The 24,675-nt window shown below is 48.0% G+C and overlaps 1 protein-coding gene and 1 long non-coding RNA gene across 2 annotated transcripts; one reads left to right on the top strand and one right to left on the bottom strand.

The window, feature by feature from the left end:
* The first annotated feature begins 4,667 nt into the window (after positions 1-4,667).
* LOC144935007 (synaptogyrin-3-like) lies at positions 4,668-23,115 on the top strand. Its single transcript, XM_078861299.1, has 4 exons — positions 4,668-4,862; positions 11,792-12,029; positions 12,905-13,047; positions 18,150-23,115. Exons 1-4 carry the CDS (start codon positions 4,749-4,751, stop codon positions 18,381-18,383), a joined length of 729 nt encoding a protein of 242 aa, XP_078717425.1. The 5' UTR covers positions 4,668-4,748; the 3' UTR covers positions 18,384-23,115.
* Positions 15,164-15,592, bottom strand: LOC144935016 (uncharacterized). The gene is made up of 3 exons (XR_013637251.1): positions 15,538-15,592; positions 15,323-15,408; positions 15,164-15,193 (listed from the first exon to the last, which is right to left on the bottom strand). It is a non-coding gene; the product is annotated as an uncharacterized LOC144935016 (long non-coding RNA).
* Positions 23,116-24,675: the final 1,560 nt, after the last annotated feature.

The raw sequence follows: 24,675 nt of genomic DNA, 5'->3' as shown, positions 1-24,675 counted from the left end.
CCACAGTACGCCAACAGGTTGCAATCGTGCTTGCAGGGCTGCGTTGGTGGCAGTGGAGAGCGGTGAAGCAAACACATCCATTTTCTTGGTTCTTTCGGTAAAGTCACGTAGAAGGGAAGTAATAAAATAATAAAAATAAAACATGATAAAACAATTATTATTTTATTACTTCCCTTCTACGTGACTTTACCGAAAGAACCAAGAAGATGAATCCCTGCAGTCACGAAAGCTTTAAATCGAAATTTAAACACATCCATTGTTGTACTGTGCTTATATGCTTCCACGTTAATGCTCCCCGCCGCTACCAAACCCCAATGGATATTGTTGTAAAGTGTGGTCAAACGACCTCCGTGACTAACACGGCGTGTGGAAGCCCTCATCCAGCAGTGGATTGACACGAGTGCTGGTAATGCACATGAAAATGCGTGCGCGTGCAAATGCATGCACGTGTAAATATATGCATAACCAAACGCAAACAACCCGGTAATATATATAAAGGTGCAGCCATGCAATGACTTGCTCGTGCCACTGCTGGCGGACGGGCCTGCACTCGAAGGGGCCCTAGACAGCCCGTCGAGAAGATATTTCGCCTGGCCTCTCCACGCTGGCCAAACATCTTGGAATAGGTAGAGCGAATCCATACTCACCCCACCGCACGCGACCTTCCGATTGACTGTGGCGCTACAAATGTAATTACGAATGAACGCGGTGCCTGTTTATACTGTTGGGTGGACAGACGTATGGGTGGGGGGGAGGGGGTAAGAAACGTACACCATTGTTTCCCATGTAATTGTTTCAACTGTCGTGCCAGAAGCTGGAATCCAACCGGCACCATCGGGATTGCGGTGCGAACAATGACAAAATCTCCTCCTCCACCCTCACAGTATATATATACAATACACTTGTGCCACGGTGGCGAGATGTTAACTACTTTTCCTGGTATACAGGAGGTCGTGGGTTTCGATCCAGACCCTGACGCCTGCTGTATATTTGGAGTTTGCGTGTTCTCCTCGTGGTCCCGTGGATTTTCCCCTCCACATTTAGAAATGTGCGTTTATAGTATTTGGCTGCTGTAAATCTCTACATGATAAGCCACTTCGTTGAGCTATCATTTGTGGCCAGGTCGCTTATGGAAAAGAGCTACATAGCTCAGTGGGGACTTACCTGGTAAAATAAACATATATAAAACATATAAACAATTTCCCCCACGGCCAAATCCAGAATTATGGTACAGGAAAGAGTGATGACAATAAAACAACGCTTACGCATAACTGCAAAAGCGGGGGCCTTCATTCATCTTCGGTGTAACTATAGTTTAATGGGGCATTACACGCTGACGCAGCACACGGTAATATCAATTTGGTGTCACATAACGGCATCGTACAGCCCAATTTTCCTCCAATTAAATTGGAGCGAGAGGAGTTGTAAATCCAGGCGCACATCTTTGCACGCACAGCAGTAGCCTCTCTCGCGAGTGCGCGTTTGGCACTGTGGGTGCCTCTCGCTCACTCTACTTACTTAGCATCGACCGAACAGAATGTAAATCTCCATCGAGCACAGAACATTGTGGTGGGAGGTGGTGGGGGGGGGGGGGAACGGCGGCTTGCAAAATTTGCATCCCGAGTCGTGTCAGCAAACCATTGGCAACAACGGAAGCAGCTCCAACTACACTTTGTAAGTCTGGGGGTCCGACTAGCGAATTAACGGTTTCCGGTTGTCATTTGTTAGATTACGGATGCACAATCACCCGCCGTTTGCTAATGCTATAATGAATAACTGTTGCCATGCTATGCGTAGGACTGACAACCCCCTATTGAACGCGCGTGCCACTAAACAGAACGACTTTGATATGATTATTATAATTGTATTATAATTATTCGGTGAAGTTGCAGAGTTGTGGCAGTGGTGCACACATACAAACAAAAACGTCGCATTCGTCAATAACACTGTGGCCTTAAAACAACACACATATACAACAGGGGACGTTTTGGACAATTACCCTTGGTCATATTTCGACGTATTGCCAGGAAGAAGGGCTATTGTCCAAAACGTTGACAAACATGTTTGTTTTTCCTTTTAAGACCGATGTGTGTCATTGGCGAAAGTGTCGAGTTTTTAGTCATAATTAAAGGTTCTTCCATCAGCGTGATAAAAAAAATAGAACTTGTTTTCAAGAGCAGATTATGCAATGCACAATACCCGGTTCACGTGTGCGAGGAAGACCACGGATGACACGGATGGATAACACCAAAGCATGGACGAGTCTCACGCTGGAACACACAATGAGGATAGCAGAAGGCAGAAGTCAGTGGCGAAGGATTGCCCATGGTGCGGCCAACGCTCGGATCGAGGATGGCTGAAGACGACACGAGACCATCAGCGTAATCACCCTTTGCGCGTGGGCGTCTCTTAGCAATATATCGACTCCGGGAACGGCACGCGCGCGCGTGCGCAGCAGAGAGCTGGCACGCGTTGTCGTTTCATCTCCGGGACGAGCGCGCATGACGGATGGCACGGGCGTGCGTTGTGGGTGTGTGAGCGTGTTTATGCCGTGTCGGTTTTTTTTTAAACAGATAATAAACACAAACCAATAGCCAAACACAAATAACAACAGCAAAAAAATCACAATAGCATTGCCTTCAAGGGAAACGTATATACAATAGGCGACCTTTCAGGCAATATGCCTTCTTCATATGCTATGCAGAAGGGCCATAGCCCGATACATCATATACTATGGAGTAGGACTATTACCAGAAACGTCGCCTATTATATACGTTTCCTTATAAGGCAGTATATTGACAAATGTGTAGAATGTAATGATTGTACAGTTGATGCAAATTGACACATTTCTTGAAATGGCCGTGGGTTGAAGGAACTGGCGAAATTAACCGATGGCATGGTGTTCGCTAGTCGAGCAGTGTGAGAAAGGGTTTAAAATAGATGTTGTCTGTTGCAGTGTGTTCATTAAACACAATAAGAAACAGAGGAAACAGTCAATCTGGAAAACCGAGTGCTCGACATGGGCGGGGGGTATTCCAGGCGTAAAGTGAATGAGAAGAATGGCAGTGGGAGTAGAACTACAGCAGTGACAGTCGTGACAGATGACGTCCTATCATGAGACATCATTCACCGCCCATCCACATAGCGATCGAAATCAACAGTAATAGTACAACGTTGTACCCGTGGCACCACACCGTGGGAAGGGAGTAGAGGATATTGCGCATAAAGGCAACAGACAGACGGGCAAGACGAACGAGAAAGGGAAGGGGGTGCCGGGACGGGAGTTCCCCAAAAGGAAGGAGGGCACGGCTCAAGGTGAGCGGCAGGGAGAGAGGAGGAGGAGGACCAGCAGGGAGGAAGGAAATGAGGGGGAGAAGGAATGACCGGAGCCAGGATATCAGGGATGAGAGCGGAGAGAAGAAATTGTAGAATAAAGGAAAGAGCATCAGTTCGCTGCACTGAGCAGCACCTGTTTTCACAGGGGGCGAGGAGAAGGGAGGTATTCATAGTGGGGAGTGCCCACATAAAACATTACGTGATTCAAGGAGGCTGTAGCTGATTTAGATATATAATTTATAGTGGAGCACATGAGTGCTCCAGCGCTTTCGAAGCAAGGGTTGCTGGATCACGTAGAGATTTGTGAAGCTCGCAAACCCACTGGGCTGTGAGGTATCCAGCAGATGGCAACTGCGAGTGGGTTCATACACTTCGATTTTGACGAATCCAATGGTTATGCCCTCGTGTACAAGTCGTGGTTTGTCCGGGTGCAGTACTCCGGCTTCTTACGACACGAAGCAAAACCCAAATTATAACGTAATAAGCCAAACATTCCAAGGCAGGACCCTCCTGAGCAAGAGTACCGCGACTCGGCACACAAAGGTTGAGATCGTTTAGACTTCAGAGACTGTTAGGTTCGGTGCTGTTGGCGAGGACCTATTGAGGCCTTCACAGCTCACGAAAATTCATAACCACGCCCAGCCGGTTATGTCTTACAATTACTGTACTCGTTTCAGGCTCAGTCGACCTAGGGCAGGACTAGACCACATGTATCACTTGCCACTGATGTGATAAATTAAGGCCAAGGAAATGATTCAGACTCGTCGGGATTGTCGTGCAGTGCATGAAACACATTGCGCCATCCATCCACGCGCCTACAGACGCACATACACTCACGCGCACTCACTTGCATACAAATGTATACACACACGCGTGTGTGAATTCTCACACTCACACACGCACACAAAGACAAAAATCCCCCCTGCAGCCTTAACAGACTGTCGGTTCAAGTGGTTTTAGTGAGCACCTATGAAGGCCGGTAAGGCACACCTACGAGTTCGTGGCCAGCACCACGCCCGGCCGCCTTTGTCTCCCTAGCGGCGATATTTACACATCGCACCGGGTTACTGTACTGATTTGAGGCTGAGCCGACCTAGGGCAAGTTCAGAACCGGTTCAGATAATTATCTCCACTGTTATTGGTCGTGCACGTGAAATGCACCCGAGTTTGCCGGGCTCTTGGTGCTGCGTGCGCTACCGCTCCCCACACAAACACGCACACTGCACACGCGGGGCTACTGGAGGTGGGGGGCTTGGAGTAGTAGTAGTAGTATGGCGACGACGTCATACGCAGGGGGGTGGTGGAGTGGCGTCAGGAGGGGAGGGGGTGGCGGCGGCGTGGGGTGTGCGGTGGGAGGCAGTGGCGGTGGAGGAGGAGAGGAGTGAGGAGCGGACGATCAGGGTCTCACCAAGATGGACGTACCAGGAGTCACGGGAGGAGCGTACGGAGCCGGCATGGCAGGAGGAGTGTTTGACCCCGTCGGTCTCATGAAGCAACCTCAGACCATTATGAGAGTCGTCAACTGGGTGAGTGGCGACTCGAGGTGTGTGGCCTGTGTGAGAAAACGGCTTAAGCGTGGAAACGCATTAGCCCGCCTGTTTCGGACATACATACGTGTGTGTGTGTGTGTACGTAATTTTCCCTCCCATGGGTACAGAGAGGACATTGCCTCAACGCGAGCGGACACAACCAAGGTCGTGTGTCCACCAATGTAATCCACAGTCATAAACGCCGCAGTGCGAATTCATCAAACGGGGGGTGATTGCCTTAACAGAAGGAAGCCTTGCGCGTGTCGAGCGAGGCAGCGCCGGGGATAATCTGCGCGACGCGACCCATTGTTTCATAGCGGTACGGCAGGTGCGGTGGCGTTAACGATCCGATGCTGCGTTATGAATTGTGCCGTTAATCAGTGCAATATTGTCATCCCTCTGCTAAGTTCAACTATAGACGATGTGACCGTGTCGGCTCTGTATTTGCATCGGAAAATGAGACGCGTGGCAATATCTACACACAACAGCGTGCTTATTTTCGCGCAGCATGTAACCTCGTGTAAGAGCGATGCAATTAGACCGATTAAAACAAGGGGGGGGAGGGGACAACGGCAACTACATTGGCGTGGTGATGTAAGTGAATGGGTATTGCCGCTCTTGGGGATAGGCGTTATGAATGGAGAAGCCGGATGGACACCGCAGGGCCTGTTTCAGCACCAAGGTCAGTTCCCGGGCGCCGTGCGCCAACCACCAGAGCGCCCCCTTCCTTTAATCGGCGGTATAATTCCCTCTCGGCCTGCTCGAACGCGTGCGTGCGCGCACGCTTATTTCTCAATCAGCGGGTGAAGCCATCGGGTTGGAGCGGTGGCGCAGTGGTTAGCGCATTGCGCTATGAAATGGGCAATCGCTAGCGTCAGTGGCGAGTGATAACTGAACCTATTTTTTTACCTTCGGCGTTCCTCCTCCTCCTTCACCAAACCGCATCGCCCAGCATGGTGACGTAGAGTCACACAACCCTCAACGACCGACACGGTGTGGGGAGGGGGGCATTCATCCAGCAGTGGGTTGACAAAACGGGCTCCAAGTTGATACTTAAACGTTTATTTAAAAGCAGGACCTGGGTGACAAAGACTGGTGGATAAATTAATAAAGACAACTGAACAGCAATGAAAGTTAAATACAAAACTTACGCATATAAAAAATACATTAAAACAACCAGAAACACGATGACTGTTATGGTCTTGCCCGAGGCCTTATCATTTACTGTGGCGGACGTGGGCGAGCAGTTTTATTCAGCAGCAGCCGATAGCTAGATGTTGTCAAAAGAATTGGAGGTCGTGTGAATTGGTGCTTCGCCACATTACGTATTCATGCAGCTATTCGCAACGTGGGCATGAATCATCTTCCTCGATTTACCACTCATGATTCACGTTCTCGATTAGATTCAATAATCGATCAAGTGTGTCTCTTCTTACCGCATCGTTTGTTGCATATTTTTCTCGTTCGGCATTTTCCCGCAAGGTTCTGTTCACTCCGTGAGCCCAAGCGTGACAGCGTGTAAACAGCACTGCCAACGAATCGATCTCTACACGCACCATTTGACCGTTTGTGTACGCATGGTGAGGTTAGGAGTCGGTTTCGATTGAATAAAAGCATCCTTACATAAATATTGCAAAGTGGGCTTCGTGCCCACAGGTCTGTCCTATGTTTATTAATTATAATTCGACTCGTCACCCTAAATGCGTCCAAATCTCACCAGATATTGGAAGCTAAGCAACATGAACCTGCATAGTGCTTTGATGGGTGAGCAGTTTCCAAATAATCATGTGTTGTGTGGGCTGCTGCGGGGATACGTTTTTAGCAGAGGACAGTCCAGCAAATGCAATGGTTGTACTGCACCGTCTATGCTACCACCAACGTGGTGGAGTATGACAAAATAATTTCCATTACCAGGACGGTATGGGGAAGCCCTTGTCCAGCAGTGAATTGACAAAAGGGCTGGTACATGTACAGAGAATTGTGATTCCAAATAAGAAAAAAAAATCACGTGACTTCACATCGCACGGGAGGTGCAGGCGGGTCTTCCTCCGCCCCATCATGCACGAGAGAGCATTGCCTGGCCTAGACCAACAATGGACACTAAATTAAGGCTGGTGATAAAAGAGAGACAGGGTCACAGGGAACACGCAGCAAGCTCTGGAATATCACAACACCGGGACATGGAGTGAGCGCCGGGTGGACTGGAGCGATCGTTGAACGCATATAAGCAGCTGGGACGAATCCAAGTCGAGAGCGAGGAGGTTCTGGGGGGGGGCGGTTGAGCTTAAACACCCCCTACGAAAACTTGGTACACGCCTACTTTAATACAGGCTGCTGCTGAGCGTACAGATGAGACAGCATTGATTGCAGAGGGACAAAGACTGCATCACCGAACAGCAGGCGACACCAACGGGGCTCGCTTCTTCTGGGATGTCAGAAGGCGCGTTGACGCGTGGAGGTGGATGAGGATAGGAGAGTTAGTGGAGGGATTACTTAAAACAAACAAATCTGAGACTCCCTATTACCAATAGAGCTATGAGCGCCGTCTTTGTGTTAGCAGAGCATCACAGCGACTCGAGTGAAAGACTATAAACAAATACAATTCATATTTACTACGACGATCGCGGACTGATGTCTGATGCCAAGCAGGCTAGAGCCTGGTTCGCGCTTGGATGGGTGACCACCATGCGTATGGGCCGCTGTTGGCATGCGGCTGCAAGGTGTATCAGGAAGATAAAATGGCACTCAAAGAAATGGACTCGGTCCACGTCGATGAATTTGTTCTGTCGGTGGTGGATTGGATAAATTTGCATACACAGAGCTTTGAGTGTCCCCCCCCCCTCGCCCCTCGTGTGCGGGGTTTTTCTCTGGCCACACCAGTTTCCTTCCGCATGAAGTCAAACGCACAGTAAATGGAATTGACCCAACATCCAAATATGAATATTCAGGCTCAATGAGACGACACTGGGTGAATACAGGGAATTATAATTATTATTTACGTACCGTAATGGTAATTCATCAACATGAAGCGTCATGTAAAATAGATTGTTTTTGTACGAAGGTGCTCTAACACACTCGCGGCGTGTAAAGCTTTCCGCTCTCACAGGGGTCATATGCAGGAATGTCATTGGCACTCAAATTTCCCAAAAACATTGCCAGCCACTCGCAAGCAAATTACACGTTACCTCCTTGGAAATCAGATACGATGGACCAGACATACAAAGATCCCCTGTATAGTCATACTCTTTGGTTCTATCGGTAAAGTCACGCAGGTGAAAATAAAATTGAAATAAAAATAACAACATTTTGCTGGGGTTGTTCCACCTGATGACGGAAGCTTGTGTTGCCTCCGAAACGTCGTGATTTAGTTATTTTTATTTTATTTTCATCTACGTGACTTTACCGAAAGAACCAAAGAGTATGGATCCTTGCAGTCACGAACACTTCAAATCTAGAATCCCCCGTATAGCCTTAACAGACTGTAGGGGTAATTGCTGTTAGCGAGCACTTATGAAGACCAAAACGGCACACGAGCGGGTGGGTGGGGAGCACCACGCCCGACCGACTTTGTCTCCCCAGTGGCGATGTTTACACATCGCACCAGGTACTCATTTAAGGCTGAGTCGACCTAGGAGAGGGCCCAGGACCAGTTCAGATAATCGTCACCGGTGTTGGCCGTGAGCGGGAATAGAACCCGGGTAGCCGGGTTCTTAGCGCAGCGCGCTAACCTCTACACTACCGCTCCCCGCAAACACTAGTATACACATATACATACATACATATTTTAGATATATATTTAGATATATATTTTAGATCCATATTAGTGTAGATGTATATTGCATATCAAACATTTCTTCCTGCCCTACTATTCGGTATGTAATATGAATGATCCATTTATGTATATTTCCCAACAAATAGGCAAAAATTGTAGAAAGCAACATTTCGTTTCAAGCCTCTTGCCCATCTCACACCAATCTCAAGACTCTTATAAAATCAATACACGTATTAAATCGATACACTTATTAAATCCACCGTTTCTCTCTCAAGACAGAGCAACCGCTCTCAAAATATTTAATCATTTGGTGAGAAAAGTCAGAAAGCCGTGGGGTATCTGCAAATGGATCAACCTGTGGTTTGCCAGTTACGAGTGAGTGACGGATTAAAAGTCAAATAATGTTCAGGAAGGGCTCGAGCTAGAATGTGGTACAAATAGTGAAGTGTACGGTCATAGGTAGCAAAATCTCCAAACCAAAATGGTTGAACGAGCCTCTGGAATTCACCACCCCGGATGTTAATTGGTTTCTCCCACAGATGAGAGGTGTAAATTCTTTCGCGTCTCGTGCCAAACTTACAACTATACACATGATCCTCCACCATCAGTGAACCAATTAATTCGTCTGTGGAATGTGACAAAACCAGGGTCCTCTACCGGTTGGGAATATTTAACAACAACTTAGACAGTGGTTAGCACACCGCGCTACAAACCCAACTAACGGAGTTAGATTACCAGCCACAGCTTGGGGAGATTTAGAGGCCCTCTCGAAGGTGATTTGTCCTTTTCTTCTCAACTAGTCACACATCTCTGACGAAGTGGGAATAGCCCACATGTTAACCCACCACACGCGACCTGGCGATCGACTGTGGCGTACCCGATTTGTCAGATGTGGGCTGGAGACTGATAAACTCGTTCAATTGTTTCAACTACCGCACCGGGAGATCGAACCGAGCCCCTCTGGATTATACGTCGAGTGTGCTAAGCATCACACCACGGAAGCGCGACCCTGTGACCTTGATGAAAGCCTTATTTCTCTACACAGTCCCTCTGAAATACAATCCATCATCATCATCATCATCGATGTCCCAGAGGCTCTACCAGGGGTGGGGAACCTTTTTTCTGCCAAGGGCCATTGGATATATATAACATCATTCGCGGCCCATACAAAATAATCAACTTAAACATGTGCCTGTTATATTTGGTCAAACATTTAATTAACTCGCCCCTAATGCGATGGCTGGAACTTCTTCTCTTTGATGAGGCGTGTGATGTTAGCTGGTATTGATGATGTTGCTACTCGCAACTGCTTTTCCAGCTTTGCTCCTAGATTTATTGAATTTCGAGTCCTGCCTGCGGTTGCCTTGGCAGGACCAGACCCAATGATTTCGCGCGCCTTATACGTCCCGCGGGCCGGACGTTCCCCAGCCCTGTGACTAATCCATGTCTGGAAGAGTTTCGTCTCGTTCCTCAAACCACTCATAGTTCACAGCTCCCGTCTCCGCGAGTGGCTCTTGATCTTGTCTAAGTTCATGAAGCGTGTCTTCGCCAGGCAAGTTTTAAAAATCATAATAAACCTGATATTTTTTTTTATCTATGATCAAAAACTAACAATTACTCGAAACATTTGTATTTTTACGCAAAAAACTAAAATAGTTCACGACTTGATTAAACTTCTAATATTTAAAGAGGTACCCATCAGAAACCGCTCAATTTAAAGATTACGTTCTTCTTTACATAAAAAAAGGAAAAGCAAAAGTGATTCAACTTAATATTCTATGAGGGGAAGCTCCTATCTTTTACCGTTTTCGAATTATTCAGATTTGAACATCATAAAATGCGTATTTTTTTCTTTCAAAACCGCTTGAATCCGAAATATATCAAAACAATAAAAGATGGAACAATGCTTCTCGCTTTACTTTTATTTTCTGTTTAACGTTCTATCAAACGATGAAAACCGCAATCTTATATTGTGAACGGTTTCTGAATGACACGCACAAACATGTTCATGGTGCACTTAAAATCGAGATTTAGGGGCCTTAAAATTTAAAAAAATTCCGGATTTTCTTTTTTTTTCTGTTGAGTCCTAAAAGCAACATATGTTCCAATTTGCCAGCTTTCTACATACTTTGTCGGGAAGTACCCCTGAGGTTTTTGAGACATACCGATGAAGATCTTCGTTTCTATAGATATGTGTAAGATAGTCGGGGCGATTTGAGACAACAGTAAAACATGCTGTTCTGAACTCTAATTCTATGAAATTTGCAAATTCATCCGACGATATACTGTATTTAGAACCAATGTGCTTAGATTGTAGATGAGCTTTGTATGGTGATTAAGGTGGTGGCGCGTTTTACGGTGGTGATGGTGAGGATTAGTGGTGGTAACGTGAGTGGGGAGTGGTGATTTTGGCAATGGTGGTCGTGGGTAATGGTGGTGCCGCTGATGGTGGTAGTAGTGATTTGTCCTGGGCCTCCTCTAGGTCGACTCAGCCTCAAATGAGTACCTGGTGTGGTGGTAAAAATCGCTACTGGGGATACAAATGCGGCAGGGCTGGGTACTGGACATCCACCCCCTCGTGTGCCGTGCCAGCCTTCATAGGTCCTCACTAACGGCACTTGCCCCAACAGTCTCTGAAGGCTATACGTGACATCTTTGTCTTGGTGGCGGCAGTAGTTCCGATTGTTAACGTATGGACAGAGTTCCAGGAGGCTCGGTGCGAAATCCCATTTGAGGCCCCGCCAAGGGCAAATAGCGCGCCACCTGCCAGCCGATGTGCGCTCCAACTCCGCATTGAACGTCTGCGATGAAACCAAGTTGAGAAAAAACATGCATATGCATCCAATGCCTTCCACAATTTGTTTAAGTAGTAGTATGGAAACAGACGGATAGATCGCAGGGCGAAATGTATTTTCATATTAGCAAATATATTTTTCCCCCATTAGTTTGTGTTTTCAAGGTTTGGGAAACCCTTATATCAATTTGGCTGGTCTTCAATAGAGCAAAAGCCTACATGCAGCACAACTTTACATTACAGGTTCATTCAAATTGGATAATCTTTAAGGGCGTCATGATTACCTTTACGGACAGGCTTAGTTGGAGAACGTTAAAAACACCCAACCTCTAAATCGGTCCCCTTGCCCCCTGCGTGCAGGTCTTCTCGGTCATCGTGTTCGGCTGCATCTCCAACGAGGGCTACGTGAGCACCAACTCGTCGCCCGACCTCTACTGCGTCTTCAACCGCAACGGCAATGCTTGCCGCTTCGGCATCGCCATCGGCGCCATTGCCTTCCTCGCCAGCTCCGCCCTGCTGCTGCTCGACCTCTACTTCCCGCAGATCAGCAGCGTCAAGGACCGCCGCAAAGTCGTCATCTTCGACATGGCCTTCTCCGGTCAGTGATGCTGCTTCCTCCAACTGTAGCACCGAGCCATTGCCGGGGTCATGCCGAGGTCATGCCAGGGCAATGCCATGACCATGACAGGCCAGTCCAGCACGGCCCAGGGGAGGCGCCATGTTGTTTTTCCCACATGCAGAAGCCAATTCATAATGTGGACGCCACGCGCAGTAAACGAGTCCAGACGCACGTTTACGACGCCGTGTCCTTACAGTCTACCGACTGAGTTACACAAATATTGCATTTTTCACCCCATACCTAGACCCATTTGAGCCAGAGGCAGGTTCAGTGAGGTGTGCCCAACTCGGCTTGACAAACAGCCATTGGAAAACGACCCGTACCGTAATGGTTCCGCATTGGTTCGGCTGTGCCCGTGGGAAAGAGGCATGATTGTGACAATTTCGAGCAACAATTCCTCTCAAATTTCCCCAAGCGCGTCATGGCCGTAGCACCTTGGCCTGAGCACCTTCTTCTCTCGTATGGCCGCTGTAGATGCTGAGCATCAACTACAATTTCACATCCAGGTGGTAAAAGCCAGGAGTCGTGGAGTGCATCGCCGTGATGTCTCCTTCGTATTTGTGGATCGGGCATAGCGTCGTTACACGTCGTATGGTCTGTTCTGGATGACTACAGTCGCACAATGGAGAGTTTTCAATTTTCCATTTGTGCATCAGGTATCCGCATCTGCCGTGGTTTGTGCGGATGCGGTTTAGGGTGGACCACGAGCTTCATGGAAGATCATACCCAGTGATCCTCCGCATTGGGTCTGCCTGATTGCCATAATCTTGGCAGTGACAGTGCCAACTGATGACGGGGGAACGGTGGATGGGTGGGAGGGGGGAATTTGTATTTGCGTCCCTTTGTCCTCGCAGCCGCGTGGTCGTTCCTGTGGTTCGTCTGCTTCTGCTTCCTGACCAACCAGTGGCAGAACACCTCGACGGACGTCGCTCCCTCCTACTCTCACGACAGCGCTCGTGCCGCCATCACCTTCTCCTTCTTCTCCATCATCTCCTGGGTAAGCATCGGCGCCGAGCTCCGGTCGCAGCGCCGATCATCTCAAATCGCTCTGCCGCCTGGACCTCCGGTGCGTTGTGCTGTCGGGTCGGGCCCGCGCGCCGCTGTTCCGCACGGTCGGACGTTTCCCTTTCGCTCCGCGTGCTCGGAGCTTCCCGGGTTCGTGAGAGCTCGACTCGCGTTGGGAGCACGAGCCGCATGCTGGGCGAGCATCTTCGGGGAACCGAATCGATTCGGCTCGATTCCTGAACAACAAGGTCCCAGCACGTGACGATGATTTGTCAGACGTCATGCCGAGCAATACTGGAAAAACGCATCCGGGCGCAGTTCAGCACACACCAATGCGGTTGTGTGTTTCAATCCATCTTCCGGTCTCGCAAGGGGCAGCCCCGACCATTTGGGCAGCTCTTTGTAGGGCAGCTCATCGTATGTACGTCTTCTGTCTGAAAGCTGACCTCTCTTTTTAATTGAAAGAGGTAGCTTATTTTTTTTCACGAATGTCATGTTTATCTTTGCCTATTCAGCGTAAAAAAATTTGCAGTGGTCTTTGGGCTAAATATAGCGGACGGAAATCAATAGGTGCTTAAAGAACACATGACCCGTCCACCAGTTCTGTAGGTCAGCGTGCACCCACATGGATTGGCCACGGCAACAAATATTATTGCCGTGGCGTGCATTATCATTTATATATTTATTTCCATCACGGTTGCCGAGCACAGCCCTAAAATGCTGAGCGGCCAGCAACAAACAGCACCGATGAAGTTGTAACAGATGAGGGTTGCTGCGTGATGGTCGCTTTTCATTTAATTCACAATTTCTTAACACCACCACGAACACAACCAGGCTTCACATCCTCCACGTGACCCGGCACCTGCACACAATACTCCTCTGTGGGCAATGTGAGAAGGTCTTGGGGATAAAAAAAAAAACAGACGATGGTGGGAGGTACTTCCAACGTCGAACAGTCCCGGAGGCAGTCGTGGTAAGCGAGGTGTTGTCACGGCGGTGCGGTGAGTGAACACATTGTGGAGCCATGGCAAGTAACGGCGTGAAACCTGCGCACACCACCACAGGGCAGCCGCCAAGAGGCAACACCGCTGGCCACTTCTACCACAGTATTGTCGTTCGATTCAATGTTAACGAGCCAGGCCTGTGACCAACCTCACCCGCAAAGTGCCAGATCGTCGAATCTCGCAAGCGAAGCCGTTTGGAGCCTGGACAGTGCTTAGATGGGGTGACCCCCTGAACATAGGCTACTGTTGAGCTACATTGACAGCAGCAGAAGGCTGTGCAGGTTAATCCATTGTTTTACTGTATGTCTATGTTCCCACGTCCATGCTACCTGCCTTCAGCAGCCCTCATTAACCACCGTGGTACAGTACGACTGTGGGTATTGTTGACGAGCTATAATTCATCACGTGTGTTCGTCAGCGCAGGTTGGTGATGGTGGTGAGGATGTGGCATCTTAACCTGTGACAACCCCTCCACTCCCCTGACATTTCCATCACGTACACGCTACCCAACCAACCCACTACACAATCCCACCTACAACACCACGCTACCCAACCAACCCACCACACAATCCCACCTACAACACCACGCTACCCAACCAACCCACCACACAATCCCACCTACAACACCACGCTACCCAACCAACCCACTACACAATCCCACCTACAACACCACGCTACCCAACCAACCCACCACACAATCCCACCTACAACACCACGCTACCCAACCAACCCACCACACAAACCCACCTACAACACCACGCTACCCAACCAACCCACCACACAATCCCACCTACAACACCACGCTACCCAACCAACCCACTACACAATCCCACCTACAACACCACGCTACCCAACCAACCCACCACACAATCCCACCTACAACACCACGCTACCCAACCAACCCACCACACAAACCCACCTACAACACCACGCTACCCAACCAACCCACCACACAATCCCACCTACAACACCACGCTACCCAACCAACCCACCACACAAACCCATCTACAACACCACGCTACCCAACCAACCCACCACACAATCCCACCTACAACACCACGCTACCCAACCAACCCACCACACAAACCCATCTACAACACCACGCTACCCAACCAACCCACTACACAATCCCACCTACAACACCACGCTACCCAACCAACCCACCACACAAACCCACCTACAACACCACGCTACCCAACCAACCCACCACACAATCCCACCTACAACACCACGCTACCCAACCAACCCACCACACAATCCCACCTACAACACCACGCTACCCAACCAACCCACTACACAATCCCACCTACAACACCACGCTACCCAACCAACCCACTACACAATCCCACCTACAACACCACGCTACCCAACCAACCCACCACACAAACCCACCTACAACACCACGCTACCCAACCAACCCACCACACAATCCCACCTACAACACCACGCTACCCAACCAACCCACCACACAATCCCACCTACAACACCACGCTACCCAACCAACCCACTACACAATCCCACCTACAACACCACGCTACCCAACCAACCCACCACACAATCCCACCTACAACACCACGCTACCCAACCAACCCACTACACAATCCCACCTACAACACCACGCTACCCAACCAACCCACCACACAAACCCACCTACAACACCACGCTACCCAACCAACCCACCACACAATCCCACCTACAACACCACGCTACCCAACCAACCCACCACACAATCCCACCTACAACACCACGCTACCCAACCAACCCACTACACAATCCCACCTACAACACCACGCTACCCAACCAACCCAACCACACAAACCCACCTACAACACCACGCTACCCAACCAACCCAACCACACAAACCCATCTACAACACCACGCTACCCAACCAACCCAACCACACAATCCCACCTACAACACCACGCTACCCAACCAACCCAACCACACAAACCCACCTACAACACCACGCTACCCAACCAACCCAACCACACAAACCCACCTACAACACCACGCTACCCAACCAACCCAACCACACAAACCCATCTACAACACCACGCTACCCAACCAACCCAACCACACAATCCCACCTACAACACCACGCTACCCAACCAACCCAACCACACAAACCCACATACAACACCACGCTACCCAACCAACCCAACCACACAAACCCATCTACAACACCACGCTACCCAACCAACCCAACCACACAATCCCACCTACAACACCACGCTACCCAACCAACCCAACCACACAAACCCACCTACAACACCACGCTACCCAACCAACCCAACCACACAAACCCACCTACAACACCACGCTACCCATCCAACCCAACCACACAAACCCACCTACAACACCACGCTACCCAACCAACCCAACCACACAAACCCACCTACAACACCACGCTACCCATCCAACCCAACCACACAAACCCACATACAACACCACGCTACCCATCCAACCCAACCACACAATCCCACCTACAACACCACGCTACCCAACCAACCCAACCACACAAACCCACCTACAACACCACGCTACCCAACCAACCCAACCACACAAACCCACCTACAACACCACGCTACCCAACCAACCCAACCACACAAACCCACCTACAACACCACGCTACCCAACCAACCCAACCACACAAACCCACATACAACACCACGCTACCCAACCAACCCAACCACACAAACCCACCTACAACACCACGCTACCCAACCAACCCAACCACACAATCCCATCTACAACACCACGCTACCCAACCAACCCAACCACACAATCCCACCTACAACACCACGCTACCCAACCAACCCAACCACACAATCCCACCTACAACACCACGCTACCCAACCAACCCACCACACAAACCCATCTACAACACCACGCTACCCAACCAACCCACCACACAATCCCACCTACAACACCACGCTACCCAACCAACCCAACCACACAAACCCACCTACAACACCACGCTACCCAACCAACCCAACCACACAATCCCACCTACAACACCACGCTACCCAACCAACCCAACCACACAAACCCACATACAACACCACGCTACCCAACCAACCCAACCACACAAACCCACCTACAACACCACGCTACCCAACCAACCCAACCACACAATCCCATCTACAACACCACGCTACCCAACCAACCCAACCACACAATCCCACCTACAACACCACGCTACCCAACCAACCCAACCACACAAACCCACCTACAACACCACGCTACCCAACCAACCCAACCACACAATCCCATCTACAACACCACGCTACCCAACCAACCCAACCACACAATCCCATCTACAACACCACGCTACCCAACCAACCCAACCACACAAACCCACCTACAACACCACGCTACCCAACCAACCCAACCACACAATCCCATCTACAACACCACGCTACCCAACCAACCCAACCACACAATCCCACCTACAACACCACGCTACCCAACCAACCCAACCACACAATCCCACCTACAACACCACGCTACCCAACCAACCCACCACACAAACCCATCTACAACACCACGCTACCCAACCAACCCACCACACAATCCCACCTACAACACCACGCTACCCAACCAACCCAACCACACAAACCCACCTACAACACCACGCTACCCATCCAACCCAACCACACAAACCCACCTACAACACCACGCTACCCATCCAACCCAACCACACAATCCCACCTACAACACCACGCTACCCAACCAACCCACCACACAAACCCATCTACAACACCACGCTACCCAACCAACCCACCACACAAACCCACCTACAACACCACGCTACCCATCCAACCCAACCACACAAACCCACATACAACACCACGCTACCCATCCAACCCAACCACACAAACCCACATACAACACCACGCTACCCAACCAACCCAACCACACAAACCCACCTACAACACCACGCTACCCAACCAACCCAACCACACAAACCCACATACAACACCACGCTACCCAACCAACCCAACCACACAAACCCACCTACAACACCACGCTACCCAACCAACCCAACCACACAATCCCACCGACACCACACGACCCGCTCACGCTGAAGGCCGCGAGCATCTTCTTCGCCTTCAAGAGGTACAAGCTGGGCGTGGACTCCACCCTCTCCGAGGGCTACGTGGACCCGGCCTTGACGGAAGGACAGGGCGGCGGCGGTGGTGCCGCGTTTGGCAGCGAGGGCCCTCAACCCGGCACCGGCGGAGACTTCTATCAGCGCTCGCCCTCCTTCCCAGACGGCCACGGCATCGACCAGACCGCCGATGGGTACCAGACCCAGTACTAACCCCCCCCCGCCTCCCTTCCTGGTACCACGAGTGAGACCAACCGTGCCGTGTTGAAAGGAAGGTGCGATCCCCCTGAGCAAAAAGAGCTCTTATCTTGTAGGTGCACGCTCGTGTGCACGCGCAGGCTGTGTGTGTTTGGGGCTGTCCTGGCAATGGTTTGAAAACAATCGTTCGTGTGATTCAAAAGGTATCGCACCTAGGATACGGAGCAAGAGCAGACACACCGAGAAAATATTTCCAATTTGATCGGTGTGTTCATTAATTGACATGTGCTTTATTGCCGAAGTAGGAACGTTAAATGGGGGGGGGGGGTATAAACATAAATTGATGAGTTTCAAGTTGTGGCTGTGTAGGCGATTATAGCACGCTGGCATTGTCGATGCATTGCCGTTATGGGGATTTTATCACTGGGAGGAAAGAAGGATGTGGCCACTTTGGCAAAATGGCCCATCTTGAGGAAATACCGTGTATAACTTCACATCACGTAAAGCGCACCAAATAATTTTCCTGATGTGGAGCATGACACATGCAACGCGAGATGAAGTTAAGCGATTCAGATTATAATGATGTTCTAAGGATGGCAAGGAAGAAAAATTTGGCACAAATAAAGTTACAATCCAAAGATTTAAAATTACAGATGTTGATCAGTTTCACTTACAGAGCAGGGCCATCCGAAAGTTTAAGTCACCTCCTCCGGTGGGAGTAAGACACTAGTTCTTTCGGTAAAGTCACGTAGGTAAAAATGAAATTAAAATTAATAACAAATAAAAATAAAATAATGTAATCACGAAAGAGCTAAGAGTATGAATCTTTGCAGTCATGAAAGCTTCAAATCTAGAATCAATTTAAAGTAGGCAACGCTTGCTACTAGTTACTGACAGATTACATAAACCAAATGTTAGCGTTACGCGTTGTATTACACCGAATGGAAATAATGGCTCAGTGGGTTTACCAGAGTGCCCATGAAGACATTCTCGTCTCTGCTTTCTCCTTGACAAACCTTTAAACTTGTGTTGGACAGTCCAGAACACACAGCCGATGTACTTACAAGATAAAATATATTTGCCCGTTGTGGTGCATCTTCCTTTAAACGAGATATCTAACTTGTTGAATTAAAATGGTTGTTGCACATGGGCACAGATCAGATGTCACTTGCCCATAGGCACCGCCAGTGTTGGCACAATTTGGTTAACATGGTCAATACAAGAGAATTATGTGACAACCTTTTCACGCTGAGTGGGTTATCAAAATGATATTTTATTTTGCGTAAAAATAAAGTCCAAACTATCCTCCAAAGTAGCATTGAAGGAACTAGAAATAAGAGGCAGCCAAGAAAGAATTGAGATTAAGAATGTGGCAGGCAGGAAGGGGTTTAAACCACAAGCAGCAAGGTGCCAACACGGTGTCCCGATTACAGTAATACCCCGCAAAACGTCGGGGATGCGTTCCTGAAATGTGTGACGACGTATATCGAAACGACCTCAATCAAAGCGAGTTACCGGGTAGGTGGAGGCGAAGGTTGAGGCGACGGATACGAAAAAGTATGGATAATGCGACGCAAAATTGGGTAGCGGTGTTTATAAAGTGATGACGTATTTCGGGGTATTATTGTACATCATCGTTAGGCCGGTCATGAGAAACTGATAGATACAAAAAAAAATGCCACTCAAATTGTGTCACCAAAAGTCGTACCATTAGACGCTATGGCCCATAGAGTTTTGGGGCAGTTCACTCCTCCAGCCCTGAGTTTCCAAGTGATCATCGTTCCGTGTATTTCATTATATTTCACTCTCAAACTCTACGACATAATTCAGTGTTGAGGGTCATTCTCTCTTTGTGGGATTGCTCCAGGCGCTCCAGTTTCCTCCCGTATGCTAAGCCACTCATTTTTTACTTTGTCCCAAAAATGTCTCGACTCGGCAACACTTTCCTAGATGATAATTAGGTTTAAATTTCGATTTAAAGCTTTCGTGACTGCAGGGATTCATCTTCTTGGTTCTTTCGGTAAAGTCACGTAGAAGGGAAGTAATAAAATAATAAAAATAAAACATAATAAAATTATTCTCACGACGAATGACGCTGTCTCCCCGACAGACCTGGTCTTCACCTGAGGACGGCTGCTTGCGTTGTGGCCGAAACGTCGTGAGAATTATTTTATTATGTTCTATTTTTATTATTTTATTATTTCCCTTCTATGTGACTTTACCGAAAGAACCAAGAAGAGAAATTAGGTTTGTTAACTGTTATTATTATAGACTCCAAGGAGCAGTAGGGTTGATTGACAACGTTTAATACCTTGCATCTAGTGTTTAAAATCAGTTGGCGAGTTCATGCCCCGAGCTGTATAAAACCAAAGCAGCCAGCAACTAAGAGCGCTGATGATCAACACAGGAGATGACAAAATACACGTTTCTCAAGTCGAGCAAGGTCATAGGAACTTGGAAAAATCCTCGATGTTGATGGGAGAGTTTCAAATGTTAAGCAGTACGTGGAACAATAAGAGTTAGATACACGCTGAGTACCCTAATAGTGTCGTCAAACACCATATAACACGATCAATTACATATGATATATTATTAGAAAATTATCGTTTTCATTTTTTTTTAAACAGGTTTATGTTACTTGTTCGTTTGTGTAGCCCAACATCGCTCGTCTCTTTAAGATCTTTTTAAATCTCAGCTTTGCTGTGCACCAGCGTGAGATTATAATTTTTTACGTAAATGCCATGTAATTAACATTAATCGTAAATTATTCGCACGCACCTTTGTGTAGATGTGTTTAAATCACGGAACGATGGGCCTGGAGTTTGAGAACTGCTCTGGTGGTATTGCGGGTATCGTACAAGGTGCATCTACGATGGCCAGAGAATGAGTGAATGCCTGTAAATCAGGCTCGAAGCGGGTGTGCGTGATCGTCATTGTTGTTGGTGTTGTTTGTGGCCATTGATTTTAGTTTTTGTACATTAAGTTAGTATATCAATAAGTCACGTGTGGTCGGGTAAAATATGGGTAACGCCCACCTCTTCCTTGATGTCTGACCAGCATGGAAGTGGAGGCCGAACATAACCCTGTCCCAGGCGCTCTGTGGAGCTCCCTCGAGTGAAGGCCCTTCCGACAGCAGTGGCGTGAGCCAGTCATTGCAGGGCTGCGCCTTCGCCTGGAACATTAAGACTTGATTTTCCTGAGTGCATTCGCTCGCCCGTCCGTTATTAAATTAGCAAAGGGACGACCTTCACGTATACAAGAGAAGTCGCGCATTACCCTGCTCTGCATATACAGCGCTGTGTGCCACGCATCACTTACTTACGGACCTGCCTAAGGTCGCGTCTGCTGTTCCCGTGTCCCTGATGTATGGAGGCGGCCGCCTCTGTTATCTATTGCCCAGATAAACACACGGGCCATCTGTGCTCTATTTCAATGAGCGTGGTTAATGGGATACACACACGCGCGCACAGAGAACAGCTGCTGACTGGCTGCACTTAATAAATTGAATGTTCCGCGCGCTGTAACTATACTGCGTCCATGCCTGTATATGATCGTCTCGTCGAGCAACCTATTTCATCGACATATATCGTACATTTTTTCCAAAAAATTAAAAGCTGGCGACGCTTAAAATGGGAATTTTATCGCGAGACAGGCGGCCCTCTCCACGAATTGAACGAATTTGCGCCACACATTCACGGGACACACTTGTGCCCGGATATGGATCCGTGTGTGGCCAGAAAAGTAAATCGCCCGTCACAATTTTTGTTTAAAGAATATATCGACTTTTCTTGGCAACACTTGAAATGTTCTGATGAGTTCTAGATTTGAAGCTTTCGTGACTGCAAGGATTCATATTCTTAGGTTTTTTCGGTAAAGTCACGTAGGTTAAAAATTTTAATTTAAATTAATAAAAGTAAAATAAAAATAAAATTAAAATTAAAATCACGACGTTTCGGAGGCAACACAAGCTTCCGTCTTCAGGTGGAACCGTCACAGCACGATAGCTGTAAATTTTTACCTACGTGACTTTACCGAAAAAAACCTAAGAATAGTTCTGATGAGTGGTCGCTCGCTTCATGATGCAATCCCATTCGCCCTTAACAGGGTCTTGTATACTTACGAAAATCCCCCATATACCCTTTAACACTGTTGGAGCGAGTGCTATTGGCGAGCACCTATGAAGACCGACATGATGCACACGGGGGGTGGTGTGGCCAGAACCACGCCCAGCCGCCTTCGATCTTCCATGCTGCTGATGGAAACGGCAATGAAAGAACAAGTTGAGGTCCCTTCAGTTACCTCTTATCCACACTCTGGGCACACACTTGCTATGCCTTGCCAACAGTGCTCATGAAAAATTAAAGTGCGTTTCTGTCATTATTTGAAATTTTCTGGAATAAGTGACACATCAAATTTAAACACGATGACTTCTCATGCCCTGCTCTCGGAGGTGTTTGCCTGATGCGAAATCAAAATTGAATATTCGCTATTAAGTGAACACCACATTTAATGTTCGTTTTTATCGTATAATCATTGGTGACCAGGAGATCGTGTAAACTCACGAGAATTGAGAACCCCGTTTCTAAATCACACGTGGCTGGAACTCTTCATTTCGAACCCCGGTTCTAAGCGGTGCTGGCTCTATGTGTGACAGTATTAGCCCTCATTAGGCTACCCGGTGACCTCGTGGCAAATTTTATTTTGACACTTGTACTTATTTATTCTCTATTAAAACGCTCGTATTGTTGTGGCTTTGAAGCAGCAAAGACTGTACTGTACAGAGAAGTCCCTTTTAACTCGTACGCCTCTGTAGCTTTTGATTTCAGCAGTATGTACTGTCAAGTTTACAGAGGTTAGTATATGCTTCTGCATTAGATGGCTTATGGACATGAAACTAGCATGGATATAATCAGCTTCATTATCACTACCAGAGACCAATCGTGCTTACATTCATCACCACTATTACAATGGCATCAGTGGGGCTAGCATGGTTGCAATCATTATTGACCATCATGCTTAAATAATCACCACCGTTATCGTGATTAGATTGACTATTATCGTTAGCATTTTTCAAATGCAATGCATTTTTCATGCCAAACATCGTGCAGCTCATAATTGCAACTTTGATACAAAACCGGGTGGTTCATTAAAAGCCAGAAGTTTCCTGGAATGACAGAGTGTACATGGGGGAAAAACTGTATTTAATTGCAGGGTTTTTTTTAAGTCTTGTAGCTTCACGGTAATGTTCCGGCTTGCCAGTCAGGCTCGTTTTGTCCGTTACGAATCGTATGTTGTAGCAAAGGGAGGGGATTTCACTGCAAAAGGTGACCCCCACCCACGTAAATGGAATTTTTTTTAATACAAAGTATAAATATATGGATGTCTACAACTGTAATAAAGGAATAAATACAACATCACCAATGCACACGAAGCACAAAGGCAGGCCGCGTGCAAGTGCTGTACAACTCTTATCCGTGTTGATGTGCGGGGTTAACATCACGGATCCTATTATCTGCGATATCTGCGTCCCATTTACTTTCTGCAGAAAGAAAAAAAGTGAATTTAAAAAAATAGGATGTATTTGGAAATTAACTCCCTATTATCCACTGAACATTTACAGATACGTGGCGCATTTCCCTGAGGTGCAAGCAAGGAGTGAGGCCAGAGAAGCCCCGTGAACAACTCGCAAATGATTCGTGTGAATATGCCGTGCGACTCAAACCTATCCATGAAAAATGCAGCTTCGAATGATCCCGTTTGACGGCAAACCCCACGGACAATCCAAACAATAGGGGCACAAATAACAAAAGCTTTTGTGGACACAATAGCTCCCACTGATAACAGGAGTCATGGGTAATAGGGTGACGGATAAGGGTCGTGCTCGTGGGCTGCTGTGTAGAGTAGGCTGATGTGTGTTTGTCGTTCGATGTGGACCGTGCTGTGTGGAGGTGTTAAAGGAGAAAAGTAGAATTTAGAACAATCCATTAAAAAAGGCAAAAGAGATGTATTGGGAACATGGTCAGAAAGTGCAGCTTCAATGGAAGGAAGTTTGGGAAGGAGTATACTGGGAAGGTCAAGGAGACAAAAGGACGGATGGTGCTCGACGACTTGAAGCAAGTGATGAGGGGGTGTACAGTCGAATGAATAAAGCTTAAGATCAAGCAGGATTGGTCAAGCCAAAGACCTGTCATTGGACAGATGAGTAAAGGAGGAAATCACAAAACCCCTGACAATCATATGACATCTGTCTCTCACCCACACTCATAAAGACTCCAATTGCCGTGTAAAAAAAAAAAATCCAAAAATA

Source organism: Lampetra fluviatilis, chromosome 1 (genome assembly GCF_964198595.1).
Source record: "Lampetra fluviatilis chromosome 1, kcLamFluv1.1, whole genome shotgun sequence".
Classification (NCBI taxonomy): Eukaryota; Metazoa; Chordata; class Hyperoartia; order Petromyzontiformes; family Petromyzontidae; genus Lampetra; species Lampetra fluviatilis.
The sequence above is the reverse complement of the archived record's forward strand: the minus strand, read 5'-3'. Positions and strand labels throughout refer to the sequence as shown.

What these genes read in the sequence shown, in the direction of transcription:
- LOC144935007 (XM_078861299.1), top strand. Translation starts at nt 4,749, where the DNA reads ATGGACGTACCAGGAGTCACGGGAGGAGCGTACGGAGCCGGCATGGCA. An exon ending in TTATGAGAGTCGTCAACTGG is followed by an intron (nt 4,863 to 11,791) that starts GTGAGTGGCGAC and finishes CCCTGCGTGCAG; the next exon opens with GTCTTCTCGGTCATCGTGTT. An exon ending in TCTTCTCCATCATCTCCTGG is followed by an intron (nt 13,048 to 18,149) that starts GTAAGCATCGGC and finishes CTCACGCTGAAG; the next exon opens with GCCGCGAGCATCTTCTTCGC.